This window comes from Eutrigla gurnardus (genome assembly GCF_963514095.1).
Source record: "Eutrigla gurnardus genome assembly, chromosome: 7".
Classification (NCBI taxonomy): Eukaryota; Metazoa; Chordata; class Actinopteri; order Perciformes; family Triglidae; genus Eutrigla; species Eutrigla gurnardus.
In genome coordinates this window covers 2,170,857-2,183,606 of record NC_139921.1, presented here as the reverse complement: position 1 = coordinate 2,183,606, position 12,750 = coordinate 2,170,857, and the positions used below count along the sequence as shown (strand labels likewise).

The following is a 12,750-nucleotide window of genomic DNA, read 5'->3' as shown; positions in this document are numbered from 1 at the left end:
CAAAATAAACCATTTATTCATATTTTTTTAATTGCAAGCATGTATTTTTAGACGCTTGATGAAAATATAGTCTGTTTGTACTTGTCATTTTGGTAATTTTTGGTCTTTCACGTGACGAAATCACGAGGACTAGGCTTGGCGGAACCTTCTGCTGGTACAGTTGTTTCCGACAGACGGACTTCTCTGAAACCCCCGCTAACGTAAGCCTGATGGTTAGCCTGCCCCGGAGCAGGCTAGTTTGGTCGGATAAATTCCCATGGTTACTTAGCGGAGAGTGCCTCAAGTCACGTTGATGGAACGCAACTCTCGCTAAAGGTAGCGAGGATTATCGAAATTAGCCCGGCTTTGCGCTTAGCGAGTTTGATGGAATACCCCTCAGAAATACTTTACAACAGATAACCACAACATTCTTGAATTCTGACCTCTCTAATATTCACTAGCACAGACAAATGTGAAACCAAAACAGGTGTTAATGGAAAAAATAAATAAATGATTAAAAATGTAAACAATTATACAAATAATTAAGCAACCAAAAAGCCACATATGTAAATAAATAAATACAATTTTAAAAACAAAAATAGGTATTTAGAGCTCTGGCATCGCTTGTATTATCGGTTTCCATCTTCTCTCAAATCTTTCTAGTTTCAGTTGTAATCTTGCTGTAGTTTTTTCCATAATAAAAACCTTTTTTACATTTGCTTCCAATTCCCATCTTTCTTTAACATCCATATTATTGTCGTTGGATTCATAATGTAGTGCTTTATATATTTTTGAAATCAGCCCTTTTTTTACTCTTCCTCTGTATATGACATGAGCAGTTCTTCAACCTTGGTTGGTTCTTTGCTAATTCTCTCCCATTCGCTATGTTTCTGGAGGTAGTGTCTCAGTTGCAAATATTTCTAAAAATCATTATTTGGTAAATTCAATTCCTGTTTGAGTTGTTCAAACAATTTCAAAATTTGCCCTGTAAGTATTTGTGCTATATATATTAACCCCTTGTTAGTCCATTTCTCAAACCCTGCATCCATAGTACCCGGTACAAAGTCTGGATTTTTAGATATTTTTGTAGCTTTGCTTACAGACCTTGATATATTTAAGTTCTTTTGTATTGTCGACCATATTTTCATTGTTTCTATAATCAAATCATTTTTAATTTTAAGCTTCTTTTGCACCGACCTGGTTACAAATGGTAGTGACTCCAAAGACACAGTAGGGCAGGCCCTTTGCTCCATCTCCACCCATATTGCCTCTCTATCCTTAGTTATCCATAATATAAGAGCTCTAAGTTGAGCAGCCCAGTAATAGTTCTTTAGATTTGGTAAATTTAGCCCTCCCTTACTTTTGGGGGCTAAAAGTGTCTTATATTTAATTCTTGCTTTTGTGTTTTGCCATAAACATTTTGACATACTTTTGTCCAGCATTTTAAAGGTGGAGCCAGAAATCATAACCGGAAGTGACTGAAACAGAAACAATAGTCTCGGCAATATATTCATTCTAATTGTTTCTACCCTGCCAATGAGAGTCAGGGGTAAAATCGCCCATCTATCTAAGTCTTTTTTAATTTCCTTTATCAGTTTTCCATAATTTGCATCATATAACTGTGAGACATTAGGAGAAATAATAACACCTAGATATCTAAACCCTTTGTCGGTCCATTTAAACCCAACCCTTTCTTTAACTCTGCTGGACATTTACCTGAGATCATTAGTCAAGTATCCTGAAATGTTTCCATATTCACTAAGATTCTCCAACAGGGCTGGAATCGATAGGGATGGTTCATTTAAAAGTAATAATAAATCATCTGCAAACAGTGATATTTTATGTTCCACCCCCCCTTCATCCCTTATTCCCAATATTTGATTGTTTTGTCTTATTGATTCGGCCAATGGTTTAATACTTAAAGCGAACAACAGTGGACTCAAACAATCACCTTGTCTGACTCCTCTTTTGAGGTAGAAGAAATCTGAGCAACATCCATTCATTCTGATCCGTGATTTGGGGTCTTTGTAAATTATTTTTACCCATTCTATAAAATTCTGGGGGAATCCAACAGCTGATAAAGTCTGGTACAAAAAGCTCCATTTCACCCTATCGAAAGCCTTCTGGGCATCGAGACTAAGCATCATAGAAGTCTGAGATTTGGATTTTGTACTTGAAATAATATTTAATATTCTCCTAATGTTGTTTGCTCCCTGCCTCCCGCTAATGAACCCAGTTTGGTCTATTTTAATTAATTGAGTTATATATTTTTGCATTCGTTTTGCCATTATGCTTGTAAGAATCTTTAAATCATTGCAGAGTAAACTCACAGGTCTATATCCTTCACACAGTTGGATCTTTTCCTTCTTTTTGCAAGACTGATATGATGGCCTCTGACCATGACTTAGGTGGGTCCCCAGATGTTAGAGCATAATTAAATACTTTGTATAACACAGGTGTTATCTCCTCTCTAAAACTTTTGTAGAACTCTCCTGGAAATCCATCCGTCCCAGGTGATTGATGATTTTTAAGAGTTTTGATAGTATCCAATATTTCCTGTGTAGAAACTGGCCGAATCATTTCGGATGCCTCTTCTCTTGACAGCGTTGGTAAATAATTTTTTTTAAGAAAGGCTTGTGTGTCATTATCATTGTGGTCAGATTGTGAGTCATCATATAAGCCTTTATAATACTCTGCAAAGGCCTCTGCAATTTCTTTAGGTTTAACTATAGTTTGTTTAGATGTGGGGTGTTTTATTTGTGATATTATTCTATTTGTTTGGGCCTTTCTTAGTTGGAATGCTAATAAGCGACTAGCTCTATTACCCATTTCGTAGTATCTCTGGCTTGTAAAACGTAGAGATCCTTCTGCTTTAAATGTTAAGAGTTCATCTAATTTCCCTCTGATTGTTTTTAAATCCCAAAGTATGGATTTATCTGATGTTCTTTTATGTTCCATCTCCAATTCTTTAATCTTATTCTCCAATTGTCTTTGTTTATTTAGTCGAGTTTTCTTCATTCGAGATGATATTTCTATTATTTTCCCTCGTATCACTGCTTTCCCTGCTTACCATAATATTGATGGTGTTACCTCCCCGTTATCATTTATTTGAAAGTATTCCTTTAAATTCTGCTTTATTTCTTTTATTACACTGTCACTTGACAGAATAGACACATTCATCCTCCAATATCTGAAAAATTGCTCATTACCTAGATCTATGGTTAGGGTAACAGGTGCATGGTCACTTATAGTAATATTTTCTATTCCACATTTCAATACTTTGTGTATATGTTGCTGTGATACATAAAAAAAATCTATCCTCGAATAGCTACCATGCGGGTTTGAATAAAATGTATAGTCCCTCCTCTCTGGATTGTTATCCCTCCATGGATCAGTAAGACCGAGCTCTTTAGGCATGTTGTTCAATACTGTAGATTTTCTCATGCTTGGTCCCTGATCTGGGGGAAACCTGTCTAATCTGCCACTTTATATCGTGTTAAAATCTCCCCCCATCAGTAACATCCCCTTTGCTTCACTGGTTATTACTTTAGCTATCTGATTAAAGAATGTGTCTTTCTTCTCATTTGGGGCATATACATTTAGTATTGAAATAATCATGTCTCCGGCTGCACGGTGGTGTAGTGGGTAGCTCTCTCACTTCACAGCGAGAGGATCCCGGGTTCGATCCCGGGTCGGCCCGGGTCCCTTCTGTGTGGAGTTTGCACGTTCTCCCCGTGTAAGCGCAGGTTCTCTCCGGGTTCTCCGGCTTTCTCCCACAGTCCAAAGACATGCAGGATGGGGATAGGTTAATTGGTGACTCTAAATTGCTCGTAGGTGTGAATGTGAGAGTGAATGGTTGTCTGTCTCTACATGTCAGCCCTGTGATAGACTGGTTACCTGTCTGTCTCTACATGTCAGCCCTGTGATAGACTGGTTACCTGTCCAGGGTGAACCCTGCCTTCGCCCAATGACAGCTGGGATTGGCTCCAGCCCCCCCCCCCCCCGTGACCCTGAATACAGGATAAAGCGGTAGACAATGGATGGATGGATGGATAATCATGTCTCCTATAGATCCTACAATCATTACATATCGTCCAGTATCCTTAATCTCTTTTTCAACCTTAATTGGTGTACCTTTACCAATTAAAATAGCTACCCCCTCCTTTTGCCATATGAGGCATAAAATACCTGGTTCACCCATTCCCTTTTTAATTTTGTATGTTCGGTGTCTGTCATATGTGTCTCTTGTAGAAAAGCTGTTGAACATTGTAATTGTTTTAGTTGGCTCAGTATCTTTTTCCTCTTAATGGGATGATTCAGACCGTGTACGTTGTATGACACAAGATTAAACTTATTCATATTATTTCCAAATAAGACCCACAAGCTCTATTCCCTTAAACAAAAGTAAGAAATTAAACAAAACCTTGCATAATAAAGACAACAAGGAATGTACATCTCCATCAGAACCAGAACCCATGTAAAACAGGAACATGAACGTGTGTCTTCCAATCATTGGCCGCTGTTATCGGCTGCTTTTTGAACAGTCTTGTCTTTTTGAGTCACCTGTCCTCCAAGCTGCCAGTAAGGAGTGAAAGGCCAAAATTCATGGCCGAGCTGTCCGTGTCCCTGCTGGTTCCTTGAAGTGGATACACACTACCTGCCCCTCTGCAGCCAACCTAACACTGCCATCAGTCATTCTTGAACCCCTGACAGCAGGAAATCACCTTCCAGCAGGTGTTCTTGTGTCATCAGCCCTTCCTTTCGTCCATCAGGGCACTGTTGAAATTCCTGTCGTTAATGTCGGCATTGAAGATGTTTGGCTGCAACCCCTCACACAGCTAGGCGAGTTGCATGTGGTCGACCCGGGGCAGACGAAGAGTTCCGTCCTGGATCTTTCCTGTCTGTCATGGTCTAACCCACATGTGTCAAACTGATCCAGTAAAGGGCCGCTGTGGCTGCAGGTTTTCATTCCAACCAAGCAAGAACACACCTGATCCAACCAATCAAGGTGTGAAGGCAAATCAGGTAGGTGAATAAGTCGAGTCAGGTGTGTTCTTGCTTGGTTGGAATGAAAACCTGCAGCCACAGCGGCCCTTTACTGGATCAGTTTGACACACCTGGTCTAACCTTTCGTCTGAACAGATGCAACAAGGATGAGACCTTTTGCAGAAGTACAGCACAGTTTTCAGTCAGGGAGAGGGAGACCTGGGATGTACTATGCTGGTGGAGCATGAAATTCCTCTAGTGGATGACGCCCCGGTACGGCAGCGCTACCGCAGACTCCCGCCATCACAGAAACCCACATTCAGGAATGTTGTGCGTCCAAGCTGTAGCCCATACTCTTCTCCAATTGTGGTAGTTTTTAAAAAAAACTGGAGAAATTAGATTGTGTGTGGACTACCGTCTGCTTAATGCCAAGACGAGGAAGGATGCATACCCTCTCCCGCAAATCGAGGAATCGTTGGATGCCCTCACAGGCGCTCAGTGGTTTTCAACATTGGACCTTGCAAGTGGGTACAATCAAGTCCCTGTGGCAGAGAAGGACAAGTCAAAGACCGCTTTTTGTACACCTTTTGGCCTCTTCGAATTTAATCGAATGCCATTTGGCCTTTGTAATGCCCCCAGCACCTTTCAAAGGTTAATGGAGCGAATCTTTGGAGACCAGAGCTTCCAGTCGTTATTGCTGTACTTGGACGACATTGTCATTTTTTCTTCATCCTTCGACCAGCATCTTCAACGTCTTGACCTGGTTCTGGCTCATCTCCAAGAACACAATCTGAAATTGAAATGCCAATCAGAGGTTAAATACTTGGGCCATGTGATTTCAGCAGCTGGCGTTGCCACTGATCCCTCTAAGATCAGTGCAGTGGCTGAATGGGTACGACCTACTACATGCACTGAGCTACAATCCTTCCTTGGATTTGCTTCCTACTATCGCCGTTTTGTGGAGGGATTTGCAAAATACGCCGCCCCACTCCACAGATTGGTAGCTTTAATGGAGGGCACCAAGAAGAAAAACAAAGCCCGTGGTAAAAGTGTCATAGGCGACGGTTGGAGTGACGAGTGTGACAGTACATTTCAAACACTCAAGGGGCTACTTGAGAACTGGTGAGTGCACCAGTTCTTGGATATGCTGATTTCACTAAACCATTTGTCCTCGAAATAGATGCCAGTCATGCTGGACTTGGAGCTGTGTTATCTCAGGATCAAGAGGGGAAAAGACGGCCTATTGCTTTTGCAAGCAGGGGCCTCCGACCCAAAGAAAGAAATATGTCCAACTACAGCTCCAGGAAGCTGGAATTCCTAGCCTTGAAATGGGCAGTGACTCAAAAATGTCGGGAGTATCTGTTAGGAAATACATTTGTAGTGTTCACTGATAACAACCCTCTCAGCTATCTACAGTCTGCAAAACTGGGAGCAGTGGAACAACGGTGGGCATCGGAGCTGGCAGTCTGATTTCGAAATCAAGTACCGACCAGGACCAGCGAATCGTAATGCAGATGCTCTGTCACGCCAGTTACACTCTCGGAGCCCAGTTTCTGTTTTCCTTGGCTCGTCTGTGCCAAATGAAATCCACGAACAAACGATAAACAGCTCTAAAGCTGCCAGCTGCCAAGCTATTGCTGCTTTTCCATCACGGCCCAAAGCTGACTTAATGGCTCTACAGGCAGGAGATTCAGTAATTGGTGCATTTTCGCAGTACTGGCGAAGAGGAAAGCCTCCAACAAAACTGGAGCTGGCTAGCACTTGCAAAGGAGTGAAGAAGTTGGTGCAACAGTGGGCCCAAATACGATCAAGAGATGGCATCCTATATCGCCAAGTGCAGGTCCCTGGAGAGGCTCAAGTTTTATTCCAACTGTTGTTGCCCCAGTGTTTGCAGGAAGAGGTCCTTAAAAGCCTCCATGATGATCATGGCCATCAAGGCATTGAACGAACTACGAGCCTTGTAAGGCAGAGATGTTTTTGGCCGTTCATGACACGTGACATTGAACGACATTGTAAAGACTGTAACCGGTGTACGCTGGCAAAAGCAACAACCAAAAGTCAGTACATTCAGGGGGAGTCTGTCAGCCTCAAAACCACATGAAGTTATTTCCATCGATTTCTCCATATTGGATAAGGCCAGTAATGGACAAGAGAATGTACTGGTAGTCACTGATGTGTTCTCAAAGTTTTCCCAAGCGTACCCAACATCAGATCAACGGGCTAGTACAGTGGCTAAAGTGCTGACAGAAAAGTGGTTCCATACCTATGGGGTACCTAAACGTATCCACAGCGATCAAGGAAGGAGTTTTGAAGGAGATCTTCTGAAACGATTATGTCATCTGTACGGGATTGAAAAAAGTAGAACTACACCATACCATCCTGAGGGAAATGGACAATGTGAAAGATTTAATCGAACATTGCACGACTTGTTGCGCACCCTCCCTCTGGATAAGAAAAGGAAATGGCCACAATACTTACCTCACGTGCTTTTCGCCTACAACACCACGGAACACCAGTCTACGGGCTATTCACCCTATGAACTTATGTTTGGTCAGAAAGCTCAATTGCCCGTGGATTTTCTGCTAGGTGTATCAAACGATGAACCAACTTCCAGGTCAGCACAGGACTGGGTAGATGAACATAAACATCATCTTAGTTCAGTCTATCTTCGTGTAAAGGAGCAGCTTCAGCAGGCAGCGGAACGGAGAAATAGACATTACCAGCCAACAGCATCTTCTCTTCTTACTCCTGGAACTCTTGTTTACCGGAGGAGCCACCCCATAGGACGTCACAAAATTCAGGATGCATGGGACCCAGTTGTCTATGTAGTTGTAAAACAACTGGATAATGAAAGACGGGTCTATACAATTCGCCCTAGAGATGGAGCTGCCCCAGAAAAGAACCTTAACAGATCAGAGCTCAGGGCATTGCCAACGGCTACCATCTGCATGCCTAGGACACAAAAGCAACCATTACCTGACCCTGGCCTGTCAGGTGATTCACCTCAACAGTCATATTCCAACCAAGTGGATGAAGATGATGGCTCGGATGGAGTCCTATTCACCATAAAACCAGAACGGCAGAGAGTTCAGGCCCCCTCCCCTATCTCACCTGTCCCGGCTATTCAAACCATAAGCCCAGAATCCCTTTGCCCTGGTAATGCATCTATTGTAGATCCAGTACAGGAAAACAGCCCCAGCAGTGAGGTAAAGGTTATAGAAACAGAGGAGCCGAACATTATCCAAAGGCGGTCTCAAAGAAACACAGCAGGGCATCATAGTAACCCCTTTAACCTTCCAAAGTCAGTTAATCGAATGGTTGCTATTCCAGTTAGAGACCTACAGGTGCCCTATGCTACAAATAACCAAGCAGTAACTGCATTTAGACCGTGGCTGTAAATTGTCACCGGGACGGTAACCTTCTAAAATGGGGGTAATTGTAGCGGGGAGGTCGCACTGTCGGAACCGACGTAGCTCACAGGCTCTTCTTCCGGTCGGGAGATTATTTAAGGACGGAACGGAAGCCGGGTACATCCTCTCCCTTTGATTAACGGCGCGACGCGGAAGCATTGTCAGCAGCGTGACAGACGGCAGGCGATTGTTTGCGGTAGGTTCGTAGTCTATCGCTACACTAAGTGTAAATAAAGAGCGCACGAAAAAGACGTTATTAAAACCATGTTCATGTGTTTCCGTAGAGCCCAGGTCGAGTTCGGTCAGCGTGGCCGCCGTAAAGGCACGGCCTTTAATTCCTCTTGGACAAGGTACAGCACGTTGTGTATTTTTATACTCATGTTTGTAATATATCGTTTGCTAAAATATGCCTCAAGGTGATCTGATATGCATGTATTGTTTATTCTTGCAGGGTCTCATGTGTATTTTGACGGTCGCTGTTTTTTTTCCCATACTCAATGTAGGCTACTGGGCCCTTTTTGTTTAATTTGTTTTGGTCATTTTACTTGTTTTGTTTCTTTTGTTTGTTTTTCTTATTGACATTAAGTTAGGTTGGGCAGGTGCAATGTGTCACTCTGAATAAGGTGTAAGCCTAAATCGTAGCCTGGTTGAGTGAGCATCATAGACTTGCTGTTATTTTAGTGAGGCCCTCTTGTGCGCTCATAGCTTGGTGGCAGTGTGTGGAACTCTGCATATAGTGTGCCGTGATTTGTGTGTGTGTGCAGTGATATCTTTTGCCCTTTTGGGTCGTAGTCTTTTTTTGCCACATGTGCGTTGGGTCCTAAATATAATTGCAGCCTTTGAACTCCTGTTATACCAGTACTATATAGACTAGTTGCACTAGTGTTTAACGAACTGTCCAGTTTATTGTCTTAACTAGCCTGTGTATATTGCCGAGGTTAGGTTTGCCCCGCCTTTGACTTACTGTCCAGCTTATTGTCTTACTAGCCCTGTGTATATTGCACAGGTAAGGTCTGCCACGATTTTGACTAACTGTCCGGCTTATTGTCTTACTAGCCCGCGTATATTGCACAGGTTAGGTCTGCCAAGATCTTGACTAATTGTCCAGCTTATTGTCTTACTAGCCCACGTATATTGTACAGGTTGGCCCTGCCACGACTTTTGACCAATTGTCCAGTTTATTGTCTTAATTAACAAGTGCCGGGTAATGTAATTCGCTACTGTGTAGCTTAAGACGGTTTTAATTAGGATATATTAAATTGTGTTTTTATCAGTTGTTGAAAATAAAAGTTGTTATATTTTTGGAGGCATCGGCCTCTCGTCTTGTTTATTCCGGACTGTACCTGACTCTAAGTGGTGATCTAGAGTGCAAATCCATAACGGATTGGTCCTTATGGCCCTTTTTCATCACTACATACATAAGACTAAATGCTACTGATAAATTTAGCCTTACAAAAACATTAAAATGTAGCACAGTTGTAGTTACAGAGGCAATAAGTCCTTGAATGTGAGTTAAACATGCTGAAAGCAGCTTTTAATGTCTTAAACTATGAACAACATAGCATAATATTGAAGACTGTACTTTTTGTCATACTTTAAGTACATACATTACACAACCAAATCAAATAATAATCTTAAGTTGAGCATAAAGATTTTACATTACAGTAGAAAAGTCTCCAAAGTTTGATATTGAATAACAGTTTGTCTCTATGCTCACTATGAGACAATATGTGAGTTGTGTGTATGATCAGAAATGGTGGATAGGAAGTATCAGAGATGTTTTAGATGAAGATAAAGATGTGTTGGTTCAGTTCATGCACCCACATGGCACTGCCAAGAGTTTCTACTGGCCAAGAAGAGAAGACATGTGCAATGTCCCACTGCAGCATAGAATTGCAGGATTTGACGTTCCCTCTACAGAAACTGGGCGCATGTATGGCATCAAAAAAGATGAGCACAACAGAGCAGAGATGTACATTAGACAATTTGTAAAGTGACTGACAAATTAATGAATGTGACGAAGGAATTGGATCTAAAAGATGAAAAATGTGTGATCCCTCACAGTGAGCATAGAGAGAAACTGTTATTCAATATCAAACTTTGGAGAATGTTCTACTGTAATGTAAAATCTTTATGCTCAAATTAAGATTATTATTTGATTTTGTTGTGTAATTTATATACTTAAAGTATGACAAAATGTACAGTCTTCAATATTATGCTGTTTGTTCATGGTTTAAGACATTTAAAGCTGCTTTCAGCATGTTTAACTCACATTCAAGGACGTATTGCCTCTGTTTTCGTAAGGCTAAATTTATCAGTAGCATTTAGTCACATATAAGTCTTTGGTAAATGGTAAAAAACACAATTGAATTGCCCTCCTGTGATGTTTACTAGTGGGCTGTTAGGACATGCAGTACCAAAACCGGCCACAAAACCCCCACCAATATCAGGATTTTAAAAAATCACTGCGACAAATTGAGGCAAAACACCCTCCCGATTTTTTAATATGATTTTAACAAGAATATGACCTTTCAAAAAAAGTAAGTTTGGACCTGATACTTGTTGTCACTTTTTTGGAATATGGCTCTGAAGTTGGGCAAAGATGTGTTGACTTCCATTTTTGAGCCTTAATATCTGTGAAACTAATAATCTAAGAGAAACCATATTTTGTAGAATGTTTAAGCTAACACCAGAGATAGAGGCAGAAGTGATAGAAGTGTTTTATCTGCAAAAATGGGAGCTCAGCCACTCTTCAAATGTACTACTTTATTTCAACAAGCCACATTTTAAATACCTACCATACTAGGTTATCATTGAGCTATACCCGTGATATTTCATGTCTGGAGGCTATTAGTAACAGATATACACTGTAGAAAATTTGAAGGCCACAGGTGAGATAGTTTTCCAGATATTGCTGTTTAAAAATGGCTTTTCAGAGCATGATGCCAAAAACTGTCTAAACTACCCTTCATTCAATGATGTTTCATAAGAAAACTATAGACAGTAAAGACCTAATATTTTGGATTTGTCCTATTAACAAGTGTGTCTTTGTACTTGAATTTTTTCAGGACATTCTGAGATGGTCAGTTGGGAGGCATTTGATGAAATGACACGGAATTACCCTTTTGTTCTTTTGCTGGCAAGTCATTAGCAGCAGAAACAGTATTTCATCAGCCATGTTAACAGATTAGTAGCAAACGTGTCTTTTTAGGAATACGTGAATATAAATAACTGAATATTTGGTACATGTAAACACATCATTGAAAGCTTCATAGGTAAACTTCTATAAGTAGTTGAATCTGACCTGAGAGTTTCCAGTCGACAGTGTGGACTCTCCAGGCCAGCGAACAGCAGCTTCACTCCTGAATCCTGCAGGTCGTTGTTACTCAGGTCCAGGTCTCTTAGACTGGAGGACTGGGAGCTGAGAACTGAGGACAGACCTTCACAGCTTCTCTCTGAGAGGTTACAGCCACTGAGTCTGAAGAGGAATCAGAAATTAGTGATGAAACAATTACAAACAACTGTTCATCCCCTCAGGTTCTAACTGACATTATTATCATAATGAAGTTAAATGATGTTTAACATGTTTGTTCATCAGGTTATTGTTGCAGCTGGGTGGCGTATTAGGCTCCATGGTGAGGTTAACGTCACACTGTGCCATCTGTTTATTTCTGTCTGAGTCTTCTTTCAAGACTCTCACTGACTCCGTTTCACCAATCAAACGCAGCCAGGCAGTCACATGATGGCACACAAACTCTCCACGCCCGGTCATAGATAGAACTCTTTTAACGTTTTTTAATTCTAAATCCTTGTCATTCAGAGACAAATGTGCATAAATATGCAAGTGTATGTGCAATAATTTATGGAGGAGTCACAATATACCGCCCACTTTTTGAAATCCCCCGACTTTTACCGTCTAAAGTGTGTGTGTGTGTGTGTGTGTGTGTATGTGTGTGTGTGTGTGTGTGTATGTGTGTGTATGTGTGTGTGTGTGTGTGTGTGTGTGTGTGTGTGTGTGTGTGTGTGTGTGTGTGTGTGTGTCGGTGAAACAGACAGAGAGGAGAGACGCTGGATGAAGCGGTGAGCTGTGTTTTTTCTTTTCTTTCAGCTGAGGTAACAAACGCTTCATGTTAGAGAAAGCATTGATTTTTATGTAACTGGGGGGGTTAGCTGCCCTTCCAACGTCTATGCCTCCTGGTAGTCTCTCAGATCACCAGGTGCGGGGCCACAATAATCAGAATTTACTCAGAAGTTACTCAGTACTCGAGTAGTTTTTTCACTAAATACTTTCTTACCTTTACTCTTAAGTAACTATTTGGAACTACTTTTTACTTCTTTACCTTTTGCAGTTGGGAAAACCAATCAAATGGTTCAG

The 12,750-nt window shown here is 41.3% G+C and overlaps 2 protein-coding genes across 2 annotated transcripts in view; both read right to left on the bottom strand.

Moving 5' to 3' along the window:
- Positions 1–12,750, bottom strand: part of LOC311016207 (uncharacterized protein) — a 618,931-nt gene that overhangs the window by 4,119 nt on the left and 602,062 nt on the right. Inside the window, exon 22 of the mRNA XM_084013783.1 lies at positions 11,680–11,853. Within this exon, the coding sequence (XP_083869909.1) occupies positions 11,680–11,853 (174 nt within the window). The remainder of the gene's footprint in view (positions 1–11,679; positions 11,854–12,750) is intronic.
- The window catches only part of LOC311016209 (uncharacterized protein), a 199,603-nt gene that overhangs the window by 109,321 nt on the left and 77,532 nt on the right, over positions 1–12,750 (bottom strand). The window lies entirely within an intron of this gene.